Genomic DNA, 22,724 nt, shown 5'->3' on the forward strand with positions numbered 1-22,724 from the left:
GCAGTTGAGTTGCAATAATACCTTATGGCTGGGTAAGATTAATTTAAGCAAAACAGAAATCTCAAATCAAGCAGATGAAATGTGTAGAATTTATCAGAAATTAAAATGTGTCCAAGCTGAAAAAAAAAAAAACCCAGACAAAATGTCTGCTCATCTATCAGTTGTATATGTGCTAAGATAATTGAATCCTTGAAATGTTAAAATGGCTTTGAGTTAAATTTGCGAACAGGGCTGTGAGTGAAGCTTCCTTCTTCAAACAAGTTATGTTTCAAAGTGTTAGTTAATATATCTCCAAAAAGAACAGGTTTATTTCTCCTCTGTTTCATTTTAAAGCCTTGACAATTGTATTTCACCTATAAAGCACCTAATGTGCCTGGGGAGCAGTGTATTTGTTCTGAGATGGAGCTTTCCTCTGAGGAGTACCTGTACTGTATCTGAGGAGCAGCATGTGGCTTCCTTTAAATGAGATCCATTCTCTGGTAGTGACTGATGTCAGAGCTGCTCCTTGCTGGCTTCCCTTGGCTGGGCATAGCTCGGGCACACGGAGGTGCCCTTGGCTTTCCATAGCAGCCTGCAGGGCTCCAGTGCCATAGCAGAGGGGAGCTCCAGCTTCCCAGGCTGTGCCATGACTGTGCTACTAGGAACTGGGGCAGCCTCACTGTGCTTTCTGTGGAGCAGTTGAGGAATTTACATGCTACTGAATACTTTGAATGTTTGGCCTTAAGTGATTGTAAAAAAGGTGTTTTCAGGCAACAAATTCTATAGATAGGGTTTTGTGTAGGAAGCCATAACTTCCAGCCTACTCAATTGCTTCATTTGAGCATTTGTAACTTTCTCAGGCTGTCAAAAGTAGCTGTCAGCTCTGTATCTTTGCACGTCAGGCAGATTTCGGATTTAGCTGCTTGAGTAATAAGGTGGTTTTGTGCCTCTGAGAGGTGGCTCCCCACGTGGATGTTGTAATGTTGTGCCTCTCTGGTATTGCTGGAGCTGATGGCTGTTGCTCACAGGATGTGCCTGAGGGTGTGTGGTGGAGGAGAGGCAGGATGTGCCTGACCTGTGGGGTGGGCAGGTGTAAGGGCTTCAGTAATGCCTTCCAGTGTGCTCACATCGACTCAGGCCACATCCATAGGCAGCCTCTGCTGTCAGCAGGTTAAAAGTCTGGAAGAAGTCAACCTCTAAATTGAACTATTCACTAGCTGGGTGCCAGTGTATAAAAACTGTTGGAATAAATGTATGTAGTAGTTAACTTCTCTCAGTGTGGAAAAGGGGGGAAAGTCTTCTTTAAAACTTTTAAGACTATAAGCTCTTGCTTACAAAGATTTCAAACTGAAGTGATCTATCATTGAATTGCTGTACATGTTCTTGGTCCAGGTGTGTTTCAGGAGACTGGATTACAATATGAAAAGAGATCCCCTTGTACTTAAGAGGTAGCCAACTGATTTGTTCTTGACTAGTGAGTACTCAAAACTTTCAGGCACTGATGATCCATGTACTTTTGGGGAGCTGTTTCAGAAGGCATTTTCCATTTGCAAAACAAGTTTGCCGCTGTGTCAAAATGGTCAAGAAATGTTTCAGAGCAGTAGTGGTCATATTTAAGTCACTGGGGGACAAGTTTTTCCTGGTTGGCTGAAAAAGAAGTGACCTCATTTAAAGCTTCACATACTGAGAGTTCTGCATTTAATTTTAACATTTTTATGTAGACCAACCACATGTAAGAAGTAATTCCAGCATCTTGAAAATGAGATGTTTGCACAGAGAGCTATCTTAAGAAAAAGCTGAGAGGGATTTGGCTATCCTACTTTGGTAGCTGGCGTTCTAAAGTGTCAAGGATAATCTCCTAGTTCTTTCCATAGGGAGAAATGGAGGTGAAATGCACGATACGCAGTTATTCTTCTAATTATGTGTGCGAGTATTGCCCTTTTTATTTTTTAATGTACTTAACAATACAATAATTTAGATCCAAAATGCTCAAATTACTTGAGATCTTTTTTCCTCCATCTTTTAGATTGCGAAGAAGACTCGAACCCCAACTTCTGGCCCGGTGATCACCAAGCTGATATTTGCAAAACCAATCAATAGCAAAGCTGTTACAGGGCAGACCACTCAAGTGTCACCAGTCATTGCAGGTTGTACTACTTTGACTTGTTTTGCTTTACCATTTTTTAAAGGCTTTTCAAAGAAATGGTAATTGTAGAAATTCTTCTGTCTCAACGATTTTACTGTAGTTTCTGTCAAAGTACCTCAAGCAATTGAAAAAAAAAGTCAGAAAGCTTTTTGGGTAGAAGCAGATAAATGAAGTTGTTGGTACCTTTATACTTAGCTTGTTTAGAATAATCTTTGTAATTACAGAGTTGCTTTTACTGCAAGGTACTTTTACTTCACAGATTTTGGGGAGGAGAAAAAAATACCCCAGAGCCACAGAAAAGATTACTTAATAAACAGAAAGTATTTGTAGAAACATTATATAAATACACAGGGGGAAAGGGAGACACATGCTTTTGTATTACTTTAATCTGCTTATAGTTGGACTTAAATGCAATACATGCAAGTAACAGAAAAAAATGTTTGAATGAAGAAAATGAATAAAGCTGTGTTGTTTTTGTTAAGTTGCTCACCTACTTTAAAAATAACTATCGCAGAAGTGTCTAAGAAAGTAATTAAAGCAAATACCAAATGGTCTCTCTCTTTGGAAAACAAATCTATATATCCTTAAAAAAAAAAAAAAGCCCAACCAACCACAGAATAACAACAAAACCACCACCAAAATTAAAGAAAAAACCACAGTGTAATACCTTGTTTATAATGGCAGTGTATCTGTTGCTAAACATCTTAGACACGTAATTTGTCTGAAAAAGACAAATGTAGGAAGGCGGAGTCATCTTTAGAGCTTTAAAGGATGTCTTTAACTGCTTACAGATTGATCAGCCTAAGTAGGTCTAGAATCTTTCCTACATATTTAAACAGATTTGTTAAGTCTTTACAGCACTGGGACTTGAGCTGGTTTTTAGAAGGATGCAACTCTCTCCTGTATTAAAACACTGATAGATGCCAGTGAATGGCCCATAGCTGGAACATAACCTTTTTCTTGAGCTGTCAGGCTGCCTGCAGCCTGACCTGTGTTTCAGGTGAAAGAGGGATTCCCCAGCCCACTCCCCAGTTTGTCCCCTTTCTCAAATTCCCTACCAAATATACAGACCTGTAAGAAGATTGCTATGCTTATAAATACTTGAATTAAGCTGTTTGTGTGTTTAAAAACACAATCCAAACAAACAAAAAACAACCCAAAACCATTAGAAATGACTTGCAGTTTTTAAATCAGTATGTTGAAAAATCACCTGTGCCTGAGCTTGTGAGAGAAGCATCAGTGGGAGGTAAAGTTGCTTACTCATTGAGATGGAAATCTTTGAATATCAGTTTTTCCCTCACTGTTCCAAACAGCCAGCACAGCTTGTGAACTTTGGGAGGCTGGCATCACTTTAGGGAAGGTATAACAGTTGTGGTTTGTGTTTTGATTTTGTTTGCATGTTTTCATGAATCTGATAAATATTTTTAATTGGCTGGAAATTCCTGCAAGCTGAGGTGGAAGTTGTAAATGTGAAAGACTTGTCAATATTAGCAACCAGGTTCTGTTTAGGAAGCTCATCCATCAACTCAGTTTCAACCCATTACATGATGCCAAGGGGTGCAGAGGGGATGTAGTAAGAAATGGAAAGCTGTCACCAAGAAAATAACTCAAAGGATTGAAACCTCTAGATGGTGAAAATCCCTACAGACTTGAGATTCTTCAGATTGCATGTGGCTTTAGCAGCTGCTGGCAACTTATCTATGCTGTTAGTTAGACTGCACAAAAGTGGTTATTTTAGAGCACATAGACCTCAGAGGAATTCAGCTTTCCATGAGGATAGTGCTTTTTCTTGTTAGTTCCAGTTGACTTTAATTGTTATGCCACTAGTTGATTTTGGATGGAAAAGTTATGCTGGTATTTGTTTGTTTGTTTCTTATTTTTATAAATGTAGTACAAGAGAATGGGTGACAGAAGCTATGACAGAAATGAGTCTGAACCAAAGTGGAGCAGAGGAAAGCTCAGTGGTCAAGCACTCTTTGGAAAGAAACTTAGAAAGTATGGAAAAAAAAAATCTGTTTTCCATTCTGGGAGTTTTGCAATATTCCTGAAACTGATGTCATGTTTTGGAGCTGCTGTTTTTGATGTTTAATCTTCTTTGGCATTGTAAAAAGATAGAGAATGTATGACACACACATGAAAACATGGGTGGTAGTGTGACTAAAAACTGTTAGGCAGTGAAAGAAACAATCATCAACAGAGGACAAAAAAACAAACAAGAAACCTCAAAGTTGATTGTAGACAGACCAAATACCTTTTTCTTGGTCACTGTAACACAGCTCATTTTTGATGGCTGAGGTTTTAAAGGAACTCGTCCCCCACAGATGCTCAGTTTCTCTGTACGTTGGCAGCAGCCCAGGGCTTTCCCAGGAAACTGCCAGCTGGCTGGGTGTTTGTGTGTGGTGCAGGTGTATTGGAGGGCTCTGCTCCTCAGGATGCTATCCTGGCTGTCAAGAATTATCAGCTGAATGGCACAGAAAGCTCAATGTGCATTTTGGCTCTTTTTAAAAGCCCGAGAGAGCTGTCTTTTTATTTGTAATAATGACAATTATTTTCTTCTTTGTTGCTAAATCTAACTTAAAGAATGCCAGTGTCCTTCCTGCCAGGTTGTACACTCTCAGAAGTAGGGCTCAATTGCACAAATGGCAGGGAAAACTTTGCTTTAAAAGTTAATGTGACCAGGGATAACTGGAGCTGATGGTATCTTCATTGTTTATAGGTAGGGTTTTTTCACAGTCTGCTCCAGGGACACCACCAAAGACAATAACGATCTCTGAGAGCGGAGTCATTGGATCATCTCTGAGTACAACAACACAACAGACACCGAATAAAATAGCTATCTCACCACTCAAATCCCCCAATAAGGTAAGGACCTGTTCTGGCTGCAGCCTTCTATCCCTCCTGCACAGTGGTCTGAATGGAGCTCTCTGTGTCTTTGCTACAAGCTGTTTATTATCTCTCCAGAGATAATAAACATATCTCCAGAGTCCATAAAAATATCTCCAGAGTCTCCATTTCGCATCACAATGCTCTGTGGTAATGCCCTAATTTAGATTTTTTTCAACTGGCTCCCTTACTATGGTTTTAAGTAGATATGCATTACTGCATAGTTTCCCATTCCTGCCATTTCTTGCCATTCCCTAAGCATCCATTCTGAGAGCAGCTGTTCTCTCTTAGCCAAGCACTCAAACTATTTTTAATGCCTTCATAAAACATCAGCAGGCTGTTTTAAGAGGAGACCTCAATAATATTAATAGGTCAGCACTTATTAACCATTGCCTGCTACTGCACAGGCAATTTAGTCTTCCCTGATCACTTCTAAAGTAAATGAGATTTACAATGGTCCTTGACAAACACAGAGCTGGAGATTGGCACAGGTCAAGGTGACACTTGTGGTTTAGATTTTGATAATTGTCCTGAGAAGAGGAATATTGCTGGTGAAAGGGAGGCAGGGGGACAAGATGCACAGTGCAGGCAAACTAAGTATCATGTATGAGAAGCAAAGTAAGAGTGAAGAATTATTTTAGTTTGGCTGTGCTTTAGTGATGTAATGTTTACACAGATGGAGTAAATGACTTGTGTTTGGCAATTATTACTAAAAGAAGGAACATAAAGAAGTTAATTTTGATTCTAAAGTTACTTTTTTAACTAGGAGTGAGTGTGATGACTCTTTAGGGTTGCATCTTGAATTTACTGTAGATAAGTAATTCTAAGTATCTGATTTTTCTTAAAACATAGGGAAGTTTAGAACAAAAAGTAGAAAACCAGCCTTGGAAGGGGTATGGTTATACAGAGTGTTCAAACACTGCATTCTGCAGAGATGTGGTCAGAAGACTGGATCTCTGTGGGAAACTGCAGTGTGGATTTTGAAGTACTCATGTTCTTATACTTTGACTGAATCAGTAGTGTGAGGCGAGAATTTTTTTTTCTTTTCAGCAGCTTTTCTTTAAAATTTCTATTTTCGATGAAATAGTCATTGTACCAGTTATAAAGCTTTTATTTAGAAGATCCCTCTTGACAATGCTCAGGCTTCAATGGGACAGTTTCCTTAAAAAAAAAAAACCACAAAACTGATGAAAAGACAACCCCTCACTCTCACCCAGACGCTGTGCTGGGTTTCTGCAGGAGCCTTTTGGTGCTGGAAACCAGGGATGCCTTCAAGCTCCTAAGGGATCTATTTGCTGTTGTTGCAGCTGGACCCGTGTCATTTGTGGTTAAATTCTTGTTCCCAGAAAGAGCTCTATTCTGATGGAGAGCTGTACTGTCCTGAGGAGGGGAATGTGTATGTCCAGGGTCCTGTATCCTATGCAGAGGTTTAAACTGCTTTTTGTTTTGCCAAGCAGCTAACAGTGGTGTCAGTGGCCTCCCAGCCTCCCAACTCCCCCCAGAAGACGGTGGGCGTCCCACTGAATGTAGCGTTAGGACAGCAGATCCTCACAGTGCAGCAGTCAGCACCCTCCTCCCCTGGGAAGGCTATAGTCAACCACACAACCACCCAGGTACAGACTTTCCTTTGTGTTCTGGTGTGTCTGTGTCATTGCTTGCTGGAAACTGGAGTGCTGGACCACAGGTTGGCAGCGGTCTGTCCAACGGTGTTCTTGGAATGGTGTTTGCTTAGGAATTGGCAAAGGTATTGCCCTGAGGAGCATATACTTCTTCAGTTGAGGGGTGCAAACCATTGCAAGCCCGTACAAGGGCATGCTACTAGAAAGCAGCTTTCCAACCTGGAAAGCCCCACTTGGTGCAAATTCTTGTTTCTGTACACCGAATCTCCCAAGTCACCTGAAGAACTCTGTGACACGAGGAGGAGTTCTTTGGGTGGTTCTCTTCTGCCAATGTTTCTATGCCACTGCCTAGGGCTGCTTTCCAGGTGTTTCTGAGGTTTGCAGCAGTGGAGTTCATATGCCTGCTGTAGAGGTCTGCATAAGCAAGACACCATGGGCTGGAACCAAAGAACTAGAAATTATTAATTTCCTATGTCTCATTTCTAGAAAAATGGAGTTTTCTGTAATACCTTTTATAAATAGTTTTGCATTAATAAATCACAAGACAAAACTGACCTTTCTTACAAACTACAGTTTTTACTGTTTTCCTCTTTTGTGATCTTAGATGAATCTTTTTCTGTCATAATATCTGTACTCCTGTTTTGGTAAACATGAAGCGGTGTGTATGGGTGCAAATATATCCAGAGTGTGGATGTAGCTGGGAGTGGACATGCATGTACAGCATGAGACCAGAGGCTCAGTCTTATCCTACTGATACAGGAGATAATTGGAATGCTGATATATGGATGTGGACACCATTGAGATTTGACTTTTATTTCTTTTCCCCAGGGAAAACTGTCTTTTGAAATAGCTGTTAAAAGATTAAGTCTCTCTAATGCAAGCACCCTAAGTGAGAAAATGGAGATATCTGTGGGGTATACATACTGAGTTCTGATACAAAGCTATCTGACACAACACAAGGGCTTCATCTATCTTCACTGGGCTCCAGAACATGCCTTTAGAAGAAACTGTCCCTTGAATTTTACAATTTTCCCAGTTGTCCTTGGATGACAGCCTCTAATTTGTGTGGTAGAGAGAACTTTACCCATACTGGTCTCCCTTTGATAGTGTCTGTGACTGTGCTTGCACATAGTGCTTGTTTTGATGCTCTGGCCTGTTAAGGTTTCAATGTATTAGGAAAAAAGTAAAAAAAATCCCAAGAAAACACCTTTTAGAAGACCAGGGTTGTATTTCTAGTAAATGTGTGCAAATTGAGATTTCATTCGTGTAGTTGCTGAAAGCTGAGGAGCTGGGAAAATGCTCTCCTAAGAATTCACATCATACTGTCAACCAAATGTAGTACTTAAAAACTTGATATCAAGGACAATATGCTTAATATAAATAGCAAAAGATACTGAGAATAAAAAGCTGAGCTCTAAAAGAAATTAAATGGAAGGAGAAAAAGGGAAGAAATCAAGGTTTGAGGTTGAGCAAGTCTGGAAAGAGAGGCTGTTATCAAACCAGTCGACTTATGAATGTGTATAAATAAAATAAAGCTTTCTTGTTATTAGTTTGTAGTTTGAGAAAAGCTGGAAAGATGAACTTTTACAAATTCCAGGTATACTGATCCTCCAGCTGTAACGTAGCACAGGTCTGCTGAGCTCCCTTTCTTTCACCGTTTTGCCTTTTTTCTTAATGAATTTGTTTTGCTACTCCTCATTGTTCTTGCTTCTTTCATTTCTCAGCTTGCACTCTTTCTGATGTCCATCAGTTTAAGGATTCTGTTCCATTTTCCTCTCCAGGGTTGCACAGTGATTTCTGTGGATTAATCACAAACTATCTTAACAGGACATATCTGTACACACGCAGATAAATCATGCTGCAGTCCAGCACAAGCTGTTCTGCAGATTCTTACCATGTACTTTTAATAGTAGGAATATTTCTATGTTTGGTTGTTTGATTGTGGAAAACAAACCAAACCATGTTCTCTGTAGTCACCTGAAATAGTTTTGGCAGATGTGGACTAGTCACCCTACTCATGTAAATACTAGTTTACTCTGGTGTTTGGTATAGAGCATTGAAAATGGAACTGAGTTTACTCTGAGCTGTTGAGAGGCATTTATCTCTTTGCATCTGTTCTACTTTGGAAAGCAGGAAGGGGGTAACTGACTTCCCTCTCAAGGGTACAAATGGTGTGCTAGAGTTGCTCACTAAGGAACTGAGAAATAAACATGCTGATGTTCTTTCTGCCTTTGTACAAGTAACTTCGTGCTGTCTGTGTTGGCTTAACAGGCTGTGAAATCAGCAGTGCAGACCATTACTGTAGGAGGAGTGGGTACATCTCAATTTAAGACCATTATTCCTTTGGCAACTGCACCCAATGTTCAGCAGATTCAGGTACCTGGAAGCAAGTTCCATTATGTCAGACTCGTTACTGCCACAACAGCCAGTAGTTCAACCCAATCTGCCAGTCAAAATCCCAGTACAAATACTCAGCCTCTTCAACAGGGTAAGTGCTGGGGGTAACATATTGTCTGAAGCTTCTGTTGGGTTTTTTCTTTCATGTTTGTTCTGTAAGGATTAAAATGAATACATTACAGAGATGTGTGAAGACTGCCAGATGTACTTGGTTTTGTGGTAAGACTTCTATAAATTCCATATTCTGCTGCTACGTCTGGTTTGTATATGAAAATGCTCCTTTGTGTCAAATTACTCTGTAGTTGGGCCTGAATCCTGGGAGCATTTTAGGTTGCTTTTCCCTAGTTTACCAGATTTGTGGGTGGTTCATGGCAACTGCCATCTCTTCTATATGCAGTGTGAAGGCAGGCCAGCCCACAAGCATATTGCCAAAACTCCTGTAACATGAAGATACTTTCATGTAAATTGCTTTAGAAGTGCCAGATGTTTCTGCTGGTTTCTGTCCATGCTTTCCAGAGCTGTGATGGAATAAAAGATTTCAAAGGGAAAAGGGCTGTAAGGGAAATCTGGTGTCCAGAGGAGGTCTGCACCCAGGCTGTTTTTTTAAGCCATTGCTGTGAAATGTGTGCACACACTCTTGTGCCAAATACCTGTTTATAAAGGTGTTCTTTAGACCCAAGTGTTGCATGCCATGAGTTAGAGTGTTCCGTACCTCTGTGTTATGCACATGTGAAAGTTTGAAGGGCTGAACTGTGGACTTGAGGTGACTAACACACATTCCTATGATGTTGTTTCTTGACACCAGCGAAGCCTGTGGTGGTGAATGCGACCCCAGTGCGTATGTCAGTTCCCATAGTACCAGCACAGACTGTGAAACAGGTGAGCTAAGTTTAAATCATGTAATATTCCTGACCTGGAATTTTAGCTGGACAGAAAAAAGGTCTGCTTCCATCTCTGTAATCAAATGTTCTGTTAATAAAAGTGCATTCTGAATGAGTGAAACACTGGTTTCATAAAGACTTCTTTTCTCTCCAGGTGGTGCCCAAACCAATCAACTCGACTTCTCAGATAGTCACTACTAGTCAGCCCCAACAAAGACTTATCATGCCAGCCACTCCACTGCCACAGATCCAGCCCAACCTCACCAACCTCCCCCCGGGCACTGTGCTGGCACCAGCCCCTGGCACGGGAAATGTTGGCTATGCAGTCCTTCCAGCTCAGTATGTCACACAGGTACAGTCTTTCCCAGATATGCTCAAGGAAATTCTGCTCTTGTGGAACATTCTGCCTTCCTCTTAAAGGTTCCTGCTCCGTGACTGTCACCTGACACTGAGGCAACCGTTTCTTTTAGGCACCCTTGGCGGAATGATGATGGCACTAAATCATAGTTGCAATTAAAGCTTTATTTTCTCAACAGGTTTCTTTATTAGCATAATAGCCCAGGATTTCTATAAGCAGAATCAGTGTAGTACAATTTTGAGTAGCATAGTACAGGATTTACAATACAAACTTACTCAAATCACCTAGATCTCAATTTGGAATTTCTTATCACCTAGACCCTCTGCATACTGGGTCTGATCTTGATACACATTACTTCATCATTTTAACAATCATAACCTAGACATGAAAATCATATAAAAGAGTACAAGTCACTCAGTCCTTGGAGGAGACAGATGTCAGTGGAGGTGACCCTGGCCACTGGCAGTTGCAGGCTCAGTGTCCAGCAGTAGTTCCAGTCCAGGTTCATCACTTAGGACTTGGAACAGCTTGATTTTATAGCTGTTCTCTGTGTGCTGTTACGCTTCCCTGTTCTGTGACAATTACCACCACCTAGTTGTCTGGGTGCCTGAGACCCTTCACAGCCAGTAAGGAACAGAGTAATTGGCCTGGTGCCCAGGAATCCTGAGACCTTTAGTGAGGAGAAGAAGAAATCCCATTGGTTTGTCTGCTTGGTTCACAGGACCTTCAGGGCCTGATGATGAGGAGAAAGGGAGCATATATGTGACCTGCTTGGTCACAGAGTATGGCTGTTTTCATTATTAAATGATGTTAGTTAATGCTAAGCACATTGCCAGGGGTCAGAAGCAGCTGGTACCGGGCACCCCAACTGAGGCTGAGAGATTAATTTTTTGCTCTTTGCCAAGATCTGACCAACATTCAGCATAAAAAAAGGAGAATAAATGAAACATTCTGCAGAAGGCTGGTTTGTAGAAACAAAGACTCTCATAGCTCCAGTATTGCTGGTACCAGCCTGGTTTCTGGTTGCCCTTTGGTTTTATCACAGTTGCAGTTTTACCCTGAAGATTGTTACTGTGTCCTTGCAGTCTAGTTCTGCAAATTTTACTTCAGCTAGCATCTGTTGGACCTCTCCTCTGAGGTTTGTGTTCCAGTCACAACCTGACCCCTTTTGCTTGGCCCCATTATAGGTCCATATCTTGCTGTGTGCCAGTCTGTCCCCAGAACCTGTCCCAGCAGGAGCTAACAGCTGCTTGTAGGTAATGCTAAAGAAAGTAGCCCAGAGCAGTATTGTTTGGCAATTCTTACGAGATTTTGGTTTTTTAATATGAAAAATATATCGTGGGTTCAGGTATGCAAAGGAGTCGGAATGCAAACCATTTTGCTTACTTTGATACTAAGTGGCTTGTATATAAAGGAAGCTACTAATTTGTGCAGGAAGTGATTCTGCTCTATCAGGGGGAAAACGAACATGTTTTTAGGAGCAGGAACTGTTTGTGGTCTGAACATTTCTGTGTGTTATCCTTGTCATCTCTATGGATCTAGACACTGTAATAGACAACAAAAATAGAATCTAAAATAGTATTTTTATGCTAAGTATGGAGGCAGGAGGCTGCCACCTGGTCCAAGTTCTATATCTAAAACTGTACTTACAAGCAAGTTATTTTTATAACAATATGTGGAAAGCTGATTTAAAGACTTGTTACAGTCTGTACAGTATAAAGTGTATTCTTTAATTTCTTTCATGTCAGGCATTAACCTGTTTGTTTTGTTAGCTGCAACAGTCATCGTATGTATCTATAGCGAGCAACACTGGCTTCACAGGGACATCCAGTGTCCAGTCCCAGGCACGGCTGCCATTTAATGGGTAAGTGTTTTGAAAAAAAATCCCAAAGTCTGTAGAATAGGCTGCTTGAATAAGCGTGAGGTATTGGAGTTTGGTTTGGGGAATTTTCCAAGACACTCAAGTCTGCTGTGGTGTGGTTATTACCTCTGACTGAAGGGTGTGGACCTCTCTGACAATTGATCCAATTTGATCTCTTGATCAAAGCTGTTTTCCTTTCTGTTTTTTGAACTCATATAGCAGGAAGTTGACCTGAAAGCTCCCTGTTGCTCATTTTTTATTTTGCAACAGCACCTATGAGCTACAGGCCTCAACTATTTCTCAACATCGCTGCAAAGGGGTTCTGTACAACATAAAGCTAGATGCTTAACGCATGCAGAAATTCAGCCAAACAGCAAAATGGATCCTGATAGGAGGCTTTGGGTTTTTTCAGTCTCGCATTTTTCCTTTAAGGATGAAAATAACAGCTAACATATATTATTTTCCCTTTGCCAATCCAGCAGGCTTAGCTGTTCCGCACAGTCCTTTTGTGTTACTGTTTGCTGGAAATTGTGAACATGAAGGTGCTTTTTGTTGCTGCAGCCTCAACTGATGCAAACTAATCCCAAATCCCGAAGCAGCTATTCAAATGAACGGGTTTGATTTAATCTCCCTGGTATTACATGCAGAAATTGCTGGATAGGGATGGAACAAATCTCATCAGAAGCGATTAGTGTCACCAAATCCAAGTTTTAGGAGCAGTTAAAGACTGTGTCTACTATAAAATTTATCTATAAACTGAATAGCATGGTTTGGCTTGCTTTCCCATTATTCCAGAGGGGATATTTTTTGGGTTTGGGGATTTTTTTAATTCCGAGCAGAACAAAAGAAAAGGCATGATCATGTTGTGTGAATCTTGGTTGGATCTGGTCCCACTGTGCTTGAAGGGATTCTGGGGAAGGTTTTCCCGACTCCAGTTTTTAGTTATGCTTCCTCTAGCTTTAAAGCCTAATTTCTACTTCAGGCATGCATCCAAATTTGCAGCAAATAATCTCTTTCTGGATTGGAAAGGCACTATTTATAATAGTTACTTAAACACACTCAGCCAAAAACCCAGTGCAAGGGGAATATAAACATTTTTTTCAAAGTTTTTATCATGAGCTGTTCACATGAATTTAAAATAGGAAAAAACTGATAAAACTGTGTGTATATAAATGCCCTTTTCCCTCCACAGAATTATTTCTTCTGAGTCTGCAAACCGCCCCAGGAAGCCTTGCAATTGTACTAAGTCTCTGTGCTTGAAATTGTAAGTACAGCTTGGTACAGTTTCTGTCTTTCAAGCCTTATTTTTAACATCACAAAAGTGTGCCAAGTATCAGAATATAATGGTTTTAAGTATGTCAGAAATTTTATGTCTAGATGCTGATTTAAGGTGGATATTGGTGGAGATGTTGCAGAGCCTGTGTAATTTTGCAACTCCTGTGAGCTATATGGACCATAACATTTGAAAAGGTCTAATTTTGCACCATGCACCTTTTTGCATGGTGGAGCCAATTCCACTCAGCAGCTCTGGCTGCCTTTTTGGTACCGAGTGAAATGGCATCTCATGGTATCATTCATGGGCATTTCCTATACTTTGGTGAAGTGCTTCAGTAATACCATGCTGGCTCAAATACTTCAGAAAAAATGGGCTGTGTATATTTTATTAAAGGACTAAATAGACAAGTGATTCTTCACTGATAAGTCTTGCTTATCCATGAGGTATTTTGCTGTTCCAGTCTATGTATCTGTAAGAATTTGACACAAAAGTATTTTAAGATGAGGAGAGCTCTTCATCTTGAGGCAAAGTCAGTTTACTGATATTTTTGGGATGGGAATGGGAGGAGATACTGAAATTAATCTGTGGTTCCCTGAATCCTAGACAATGAAGAGGAAATCAGGGGTGTGGTACTTCAAGGGGAAGTGATGCAATGACATCAGAACCCAAGTTAAGAAGTGTGTTTAAACTTTTAAGCTTGGGTGTCTTTTTGTGTAGTGCACCCCACCTCTATATGGGGAGGTGTGCCCTGTGCTTCCTAGTCCCAAACTTGTATGTTGCATGGCAGGAAGATGTGCAGCTGCTTTTCAGGTATTTTACATACATGACTGACCTCACAGTGCCCAATGTATGTTAGATGTGTAGGGTTTCAGCTTTTGGTGTTTGAATGTGCACTAGAAATTCCTGGAGAATAATGGCCTCACTGGTGATACTTTGCACCTACAGAATGCTGTTTGGAAACAAACTTTTCTTGTAAATCACTGTCATTGTATCTTCAAGTGGCGGGGCATTGGTACAGAGCAAATGGTTATTTCACTCTGGCACAGATGCTTTCTCACTAGTAAAACTTTTTCTGTCTGGAGAGAAACTTGTTTTTTTCCAAATGCACATTAAAGGTAGGCGCATAGCCCATTCTACAAAAAAGTCAACTCAGGTAAGTTATTTGCTCATTTATATTCTGGATTGATGCTGGCACTGTTTGTTTTGGAAAGCAGGACTATTCCACCGCTGAATTTTAAAAAAGAAAGGAGAGCTATTACAGGTTATAAAAGCTTTTGATTTAGGATGTCCCTAAAACATTCAAGACCAAGACTGGGAACCATTCAAGATGCTAAAAATCTCCAAAATCCAGTTCAATCTGATGAAGGGTTGTAGTGGACTCCAGGGCAACCCTAATCTAGTTTGTGTAGTGCTAGGCTGGGCAAGCCACAGAAAGCCAGTTTAGCAATGGGTTTAGGCTCCAAAAAATGACCATACACTCCCAGCAGGCTTTGAAAAGCAAGTGAAGAGGATCAGCAGTTTTTAGCCATAGCTGGAGGTGGAGCTGGAAGCATTGAAACATGTCAGAGTTTGTTGTGGCCTAAAGCCATGTTTGAGCTGGGGATGAATGTGCTACTTCGATGTATCAGATCTGTGGAATTGGTGAGATGTTTTTGATGGGAGGCACCAGAGGTACATAAGGGGCCTAGCAATGTGATTGGCTTTCCCTGTCCATGTTTTGCTTCTTTTTGTTCATATATTTGTCCCTTTAAAAAGTCAGCTTTATCCTTATTCAGATCCTTCACCTGGTTACCTGTGCCTCAAAGCCTCTGAGATGTACCAATTGTTATTCCTTTTCTATTCTTCCATCCCAGCTTATGGACAAAACTAAGCAAAAAAAGCTCATTGATGAGTTAGTTTGCCTGTTAACTGGCACTCCAGTTGCTTTCCTTTTGTTTTGGCTGTATGAGATCTCCTGAGGGCTGATTTGGACTGACTGGGTCGGGAACTGGCTGTGAGGTGGCTGCAGCAGGATGGCCCACAATATGTGGGTGACCCAGGAGTCACCCTAGGAAGAAGTGTCATTAGCTTCTCTTGCAGAGAGGACCTATGCTATGTGATGAGCTCAGGTGGACCCCCTTGAGCTCCACCTGTCTAAAGACAGCAGCTGGACCTGCACTCTAGAGGATTTTGGCTCTGCAGTGAGGCTGGTACTGCTTGTACATGTGGTGTTGAGCATAGGGTGACCCTTACCCGTATTGGTGCCAGAGTAGGAACTTCTGCTACTGCTGTCACACGCCAGTGTCGTGATAAAGTTTACAAATGCCTTCTGCATCTTCTGTTTCAGGTATTGTGACTGTTTTGCAAACGGTGAATTCTGCAATAACTGCAACTGTACAAATTGTTACAACAACCTGGACCATGAAAACGATAGGCAAAAAGCAATAAAGGTGAGGGGCCTCTTCCCCTGCCCCTGGGACCAAAGCCATTTAGCTTCCTTCTTCTGAAGCTCCAGAGCGGGGCAGAGTGGGTGTATAATGCCCTGATCTCCTCCCACATGTGCAAGGCTTTAGTTCTTTTATTGCACCTCTAAATTCTGCTCCCTGCATGAAGTGACTGACCCTTTGGGTCTGCATTGACAGGCCTGCCTCGACAGAAACCCTGAAGCCTTCAAGCCCAAAATAGGGAAAGGAAAGGAAGGAGAATCGGATCGGAGGCACAGCAAAGGGTGTAACTGTAAACGCTCGGGATGTCTCAAAAACTACTGCGAGTGTTATGAGGTACGAAGCATTATCTCATTTGAAAGACAGTAGCTTTTTCCCTTTAGTGCAGTGACTTCTCTCATTTACTTTGTCTCTCCCTTGTATTGCTTTAATGCTTTCTGTTCTTTTCCATTCCTACAATGTTACCTCTTCTCCCAGCAGTTTGCACATAGAAAGCCATGTACATGGAAAAACTGATCACTGCTGTTCTGCAATTTTAATTTTAAACAATTTAGCAACTTCGGACTTAGGCTTGAATTTGTTCTTTTTCTGAATAGCACCATTTCCTAAAGAAATCTACTGCACCAACTTTCTAGGAGGAGCTGAAGTAGCATCCCACAGATGCTCTGGGATAGAATGTATTTGTGGAATTCAAAAGCAAAAGTTGTTGTTAGTTCATGTGCTAACTGATTAGTCTGTAGATGTAGAGACAGTGTAGACTGGCCTTTCTCAAAGCTCAGCTGTCTAAATTCCACTGGAAACTGGAGGTTGATGAAGAAAGGGATGAGTGGGAAACCACCGATTTACATTCTGTGCTCTATGATTCTATTATTTGATTCAAGTATATATTCTGGGAAGATGCCTCACCTCAGAGGTAAGAATTTAGAGAGAAAACTACTACTTGGAAGTTTGTTCTGGTGGTTAATTGGTAAGAGATAAAAACAAAATCTCCTTTTTGTTGTGGCTTCTCATAAGGGGAGTCAAACTTGCAACAGGTTTCTTACATTTTGTTTGTTTCTTTCAGGCAAAAATAATGTGTTCTTCCATATGCAAATGCATTGGCTGTAAAAATTTTGAAGAAAGCCCGGAGCGAAAGACATTAATGCATTTAGCAGACGCTGCAGAAGTCAGGGTCCAGCAGCAGACTGCTGCAAAGACCAAGTTATCTTCCCAGATCTCAGACTTGCTGACAAGGCCAACACCGGCACTCAGCAGTGGTGGTGGGAAGTAAGTTAATGCTGCACCCTCTTTGAGTTGTTTCTAGTGCGGGTTTTTGATGTATGTGACAGGTATGTCCCTGTATGTCCCTGTCATCTCTGAGCCTTGTCTGTGTAAGCTGTAGAGGTGGGAGCAGGCAAGTGAATGGAACACTTTGTTCCTGTAACAGTGGGATACTGACCCACCAGTTCATTTGGCTGTTAACTGAGGCTTACTCACTATCTAAAGGCTCTTGGAAGCAATGGGACATACGAAATCTCATCAGTCCTCAGACTAAAAAGTTGCCAGCTCCAGTTAGGTGCCTTGTGTGTTTTTGCAGTGACTAAGCGGATGTTTCTTTGGTTCAGGCTGCCCTTTACGTTTGTCACCAAGGAGGTGGCCGATGCAACCTGTGAATGCCTCCTGGCACAGGCAGAGCAAGCGGAGAAGATGGGCAAGTCCAAAGCTGCGGCAGAGCGCATGATCCTGGAGGAGTTTGGACGCTGTCTGATGAGGGTTATCAGCTCTGCAGGGAAGTCCAAAGGTGACCCTTGTGCCATGAACTGCTGACTCATGCACATGAGCCACAATGAAGCGGACTGAACAGAACACTTAAGGCACAGGGACACTTTGGTTTAGCATAAAGGATTTAATAATATTTGTTAATTTGGTGCTTGTTGTAAATTGACCCATGTAAGATTGAAACAAGAAATTCTTTTATAACAAGATGTAGAGCCTTTTAAATCTTAGCTAAATCCTCTTCTACTTAAGACAATGCCTAAAGGTCAGTTCTTCTTCCCAATGTACAGCTTTTACCCTGGGTTTCTTAAAAATTAGGTGTGTTCTCCCCTTTCCCCCAGAATAATTGTCTGAAGGGCATATATAAATTATTATAATATATATTATTTACAGTGTATGAATTTGCATCACTGTGCATACAGGAAAACACAGGTGATGTCAACAGCCAGGTCATGCTTTTGCTGACAGGCCTGTAATATGGAGGTACCAGTGTATCCAAGGTAATTCTGAAAGGAAATATGTAGAAATAAGCATCTAAATGGAAGGTAGTACTTGTAGTTAGGACCTGACACAGCATGTTCCTTTAGTGCATGGAGCACTGTGAGATACATAGGCAATAATACAGAGGGGTTGCTTGCAGATTTAGCACTGAGCAAGTCATGGAGAATGTTTCTGGAGCAGGGCCCAAGGAGTATAGAGGTGAATGGCATTACGGGGAATTTTTGATAGGAATGGAGTGGAGTGCTCTGGTGTTTTTTAAGCTGGAACTTGAAGGCTAAGACAGTGGCCTGTCCTCGGAAGTGAGGAAGAGCAGCCACACCACAATGCCAGACTGTCTGCCCAGTGTAGTGTTACCTAAGTGTGTAGCAGATGGATACTGTTTCTAGGTGAAGATTGTTTTTTCAGAGGTCTGCAGCAGCCAAATCCCTCACTGGAAGTAGGCCCGTGCAGTCCGTTGTGTTTTCTAGGATCAAGCTGTAACCCTGGAAGAGTGTTTAAGCCTGAGAAGCTGAAGTCATGGGAGATGACAATCTGCATCTGAATCGACTTGCAAATGCAGGTAGGGATCATGTTCAGCCTGGCTGTGTGGGTATTCAGCATGCTGCTTCTCTCCATGTTGGCAATTTACTTGACATAAGGGCTCTTTTAGTGTTGTTTAGAATAATTGTGAGAGCTGTGATCAGAGAAAGTACTAGCACAGAATCAGGATATCTACAAAAACAGACACAGATCCTTTTACACTAAACGGGGGGGCAATCAACTATTTCTGGGTACAGACTAAGGCAGGGGATTTTTTTCAGTATTTGTTACAGGCAATCTCAGATCACATTTTTGATAGTGGAGCACATTTGCAGAATTAACCTGGTAGGTTACTTACCGATCATAAAGATCCATTAACCATGTTTAATCACAGGCATTTTTATTACCTGTCTCACTGCAGCCTGAACTAGCTACGTTTTTTTTCCAAAAGGGATTTTGTATTCCCCTATAAAAATGTAAATACAGAGAAATGCAGCAGAGCTCTTTCTCCAGGTTTTCTAGCAGGGCCAGGCTGGGGAGAGGTAGGGGCTAGGCACACCAGCAGCAGAGATAGGTGCCTGTGTGTGTGAAGGTAGTAGGGTGGGAGGATGCTTCACCTCCCAGCCCTGTGCACTGAGCAGAAGGCCCTTGACTCTTCTCTGCTGTCTCCTTGAAATGCCTGGGAGGCAGCCAGCAGCAGTGGTGCGCTCATAGACCAGGTTTGACCTGCCAGTCACTGCCTGAAGGGCTCTGTCTGCTAAGGACATCTCCCTGAGAATAAATAGCAATGTTTGTGCAAATCTCTGAAAAGGGAATCCATCTCTTGTGTAAGTAAATGCCATGTTTTTTCATAATTAGGACTTGGATTTACTAAAAAATCAGTGCAGTAACTTTACCTGTAGATAGCGCGGATATTCCGTTCCCTTCTAGTGACCTAATAATCTGTCCAGTAAGATTTGTATAAATGTAAATTAGTGTAAGTGAATAAAGTAATACCTACTTACATTATTTTTCAAACAGATTGCAATATGCCTTTTGTTTAGACTTCAATCCATGTTAATTTTGTATATATTCAGTGTTTTACTCTAAATTGCACCTTTTGTGATGTGTATTTATATACAGTGTGCAAAAGCACTTGTGAAATTTAGATTACAGTTGTAATTATGTATGATGGCATTGCTGGAGAATATTTTGCTTGTAAAGACTTTGAAGGTGCAATCAAATGCTCTTAGTTCTTCTATTTTGTTTTGAACAAGCTTTCTCAAATATTAAGCTTGGATTCCTCTCTCCCCTCTCCCTGGTGTAGAGTGTATGAATTGGTTTTTGTACTTCCTTAGCCATTTGCATCAAACTGCTGGACAAGATTAACAGTCAAGTTCATCCAGTTACATAAAAAATAATTGGGAATGGGGCAAGGGTTCATTTTATAGTTCTGTTTACATCCAAAAGTAGAAAAATTAAATTTATATTTACAAGACCTATTCAAAGAATACACTTTTCTATATTGTACAAATAAAACAGTCAGATAAATCACAAAAAATAAACATTTATACTATTCTGTAAATACGATTTTTTTTGCACTCCTTTGCTTCAGGACTGACAAATATACACAGAAGGTTTGTCACTTGAAATATCAAAATAAATTGTTAACAGTAGGTCCACTTCTGATGCAAGTACTGAATTGGATTTTCAGTGAGACCAAACCTTACCAGAGATAAATATCCCTTGGTTACTGGTGTGCTGTCATGCACAGCAATCCATGGCACAATTCATAACTATTCATCTCAGGGCTGGAGGTGGAGGCAATGCAAGTGTTCCAACATTACATGACTGCAACCAATCTGTCACTGGGATTTCAGCAGCAGCATTTTGCTAGTTGTCCCAAAAATCCCATATAGAGGGGAGGGAATAATTTCCTGCAAAGTCTCTTGTAAGCTGGAATGGCTCCATAACAGTGTTGGCTTCAACATGGCTTTTTGCATAGGTATTTGGATTGGGGGGAAAAAAGCCTAGAGGTTCTGGTTTGTTCCTCCCAGCAGTGTTTATATGAAGTTCTGTGGTGCTGCTGCTCTCAAAGCACAGCTTGAGGGATTGAGGGCAGCAGTTCTGCTCCCACCATGAGTGAGTAGAGCTAAGGGAAGGAGGAGGAACCCAAACCAACCAGGGACAGTTTTGTCAAGTCACTGGTAGGCAGAATGGTACCTTTAATATTATTCCTGCCCTAGGATGTGGCAGATCACCATTTTTCATCCCAGCTCCATCATGGATCTTGAAAGTGACTGAACAGCAGGTTTGATGGGAATTAGTTGCCTTCCATCTCTATGGATGCAACTGCTGTTCTGCATGGCAAAGGGAAACCCCTCAGCAGCAGTTATGCCCAACTTTGTTGTTCCAGGCAAAGCACTGGACACAGCTTCCTTGCCATGGAAATGAACTACCTGAAGAAGCCTGTCCTGCTTGGTGGCATCAAAGCGATGGTTCAGGTGATCAGTGGAAACATCAAAATGAGACTGCCTTGTGCTCTCGCCTGCAGGACACAGGCCAGCCGTGGGAGGATGGGGCCATGAAATGGGACCTGAACTGCTCACCCTGCTGCAGCACAGTGTGGGATTCCTGCCCAGGGAGGAGGGTATTGGTGCTCCTGCGTGCCACTGGACACAACAGTCTGGGCACAGGCTCAGGACTGATCCAAAGGATCTAGATTTCTTGTAGCTTCTTTAGCTGTTTGATGAGACATGTTGGAAAGGAGATGAGAGCTTGTGTACAACTTGAGTGCCACTTTCTTTTCACATCTTTATTTTCCTATTTAAGTAGAAGCTCTGCAAGCTTTCTTGCCTCCAGCTTTTATAAAGCACATCTGCTTTGGTGAAATCAAAGTGCCAGTGCATGATTTCCCCACAACCCCATCAAATATGCATCAGTTTTCTCCTGGCAAGAGCACTCACAGCACTAAAGCCACCCAGCACTTCTGGGGCCATTGCAGAGTCTCCTACCACTGCCCCAGGCACCTTGAGCAACTGTTGCTCATCCTGACCTGCCATGCAAGTTTCATGATATATGTGGCTGCGTTGCAGGATTGCTGGAAAGAACACAGGATCAGATAAACCTCCTTGCTTTGCTCAGTTTAAACTCTGCTATGGGGGTTTGGAATGGCCCAAAACATCACTGCTTATCACCACTAGTTTTGCCAGCCTTGTTTGCTCATGTGTTGCCTAGATCTGTCCAGCACTGAGCCTCAGCAGGGAACAGCCATCCTTGGAACAGCAGAGTACTCAGCTAGACCCTGTGTGGGTTTAGCTTGACTGACAGCTACCCAGTGGTGATGGAGACAGATGTTTTCCCTTCAGTCTCTTCAATCTGTGCCTTCCACAAGGGTATTTCAAATTCAGGTGTGGGGCAGGGTTTGTTCTTATGTTTAAGTAACACTGTGTTATTTCCTTTACCAAGACTGTGTAGTGGTTGTCGATGCTCAGGTCCCCCTCAAATAAATGGTTTGTGAGGGTGGGAAAGAGGGGGCTTTCACCCAGAAGCTCCTGGAGGACTTTCTGTTCTAGAGCCAAATGCCACAGCTTAGTATTTTTGTTGGCACCTCTTACTTTGCCATACCGGCTTAAGACTCGTTCTGAAATGCTTGTTATGTGGTGCACACTGGGTGAGGGCAGACTCACACCACCTAACTTTTTGATGTAGAGCACTGACCTGTACCTTAGCCTGCTCTCATCTGCCTCAAAGAGAGAGGCAAGACAAGCCTCACATTGCAAGTCCAAGGCCAGCTGCTCAGCCACCCAGCCAGCAGTGCAGGTGAGGCTCCGTGTGTACAGCGACAGATCCGTCAGCGCGTTGCTCAGGGCAGAGCTGGGCAAAAGCAGGCCTGCCCTGTAGGGGCACTCTGGGGCCAGAGTCCTCGCAGGAGCTGGGTGATACTGAGCACGAATGCTGCCCAGGGTCAGATCTCTCCTCCGAGACAGGGATCTGTCCCAGGGGCTCGCATTGCCAGCGCTGTGCGGTGAGCCCGGTGCCAGGCTGCAGCTGGCCAGCAGTCTGTGGTAAGCAGCCTGGAACACAGAGCAGGTGGGGCTGCCACTGCTGCCACAGGCCTTCTTGAGGGGCCCGCGCAAATGCTCCC

General features: G+C 42.1%; 2 protein-coding genes across 5 annotated transcripts in view; one reads left to right on the top strand and one right to left on the bottom strand.

Moving 5' to 3' along the window:
• Positions 1-20,162, top strand: part of LIN54 (lin-54 DREAM MuvB core complex component) — a 40,083-nt gene extending 19,921 nt beyond the window's left edge. For 2 of the 4 annotated variants that reach the window (XM_017744194.1, XM_017744193.1), the window contains 12 exons: positions 2,006-2,126; positions 4,842-4,987; positions 6,466-6,621; positions 8,899-9,115; positions 9,830-9,903; positions 10,060-10,257; positions 12,036-12,127; positions 13,317-13,388; positions 15,727-15,829; positions 16,022-16,159; positions 16,887-17,089; positions 17,428-19,821. In XM_017744194.1, coding sequence (XP_017599683.1) covers positions 2,006-2,126; positions 4,842-4,987; positions 6,466-6,621; positions 8,899-9,115; positions 9,830-9,903; positions 10,060-10,257; positions 12,036-12,127; positions 13,317-13,388; positions 15,727-15,829; positions 16,022-16,159; positions 16,887-17,089; positions 17,428-17,629 — 1,722 coding nt within the window. In that variant the 3' untranslated portion in view covers positions 17,630-19,821. Of the gene's footprint in view, positions 1-2,005; positions 2,127-4,841; positions 4,988-6,465; positions 6,622-8,898; positions 9,116-9,829; positions 9,904-10,059; positions 10,258-12,035; positions 12,128-13,316; positions 13,389-15,726; positions 15,830-16,021; positions 16,160-16,886; positions 17,090-17,427 lie in introns of all 4 variants that reach the window. The other 2 variants (XM_008641288.2, XM_008641289.2) reach the window with 2 other exon arrangements.
• The window catches only part of THAP9 (THAP domain containing 9), a 7,356-nt gene continuing 4,679 nt past the window's right edge, over positions 20,048-22,724 (bottom strand). The window contains exon 5 of the mRNA XM_017744114.1: positions 20,048-22,695. Coding sequence (XP_017599603.1) covers positions 21,892-22,695 — 804 coding nt within the window. The 3' untranslated portion in view covers positions 20,048-21,891. The remainder of the gene's footprint in view (positions 22,696-22,724) is intronic.

Source organism: Corvus brachyrhynchos, unplaced genomic scaffold (assembly GCF_000691975.1).
Source record: "Corvus brachyrhynchos isolate BGI_N302 unplaced genomic scaffold, ASM69197v1 scaffold229, whole genome shotgun sequence".
NCBI lineage: Eukaryota > Metazoa > Chordata > Aves > Passeriformes > Corvidae > Corvus > Corvus brachyrhynchos.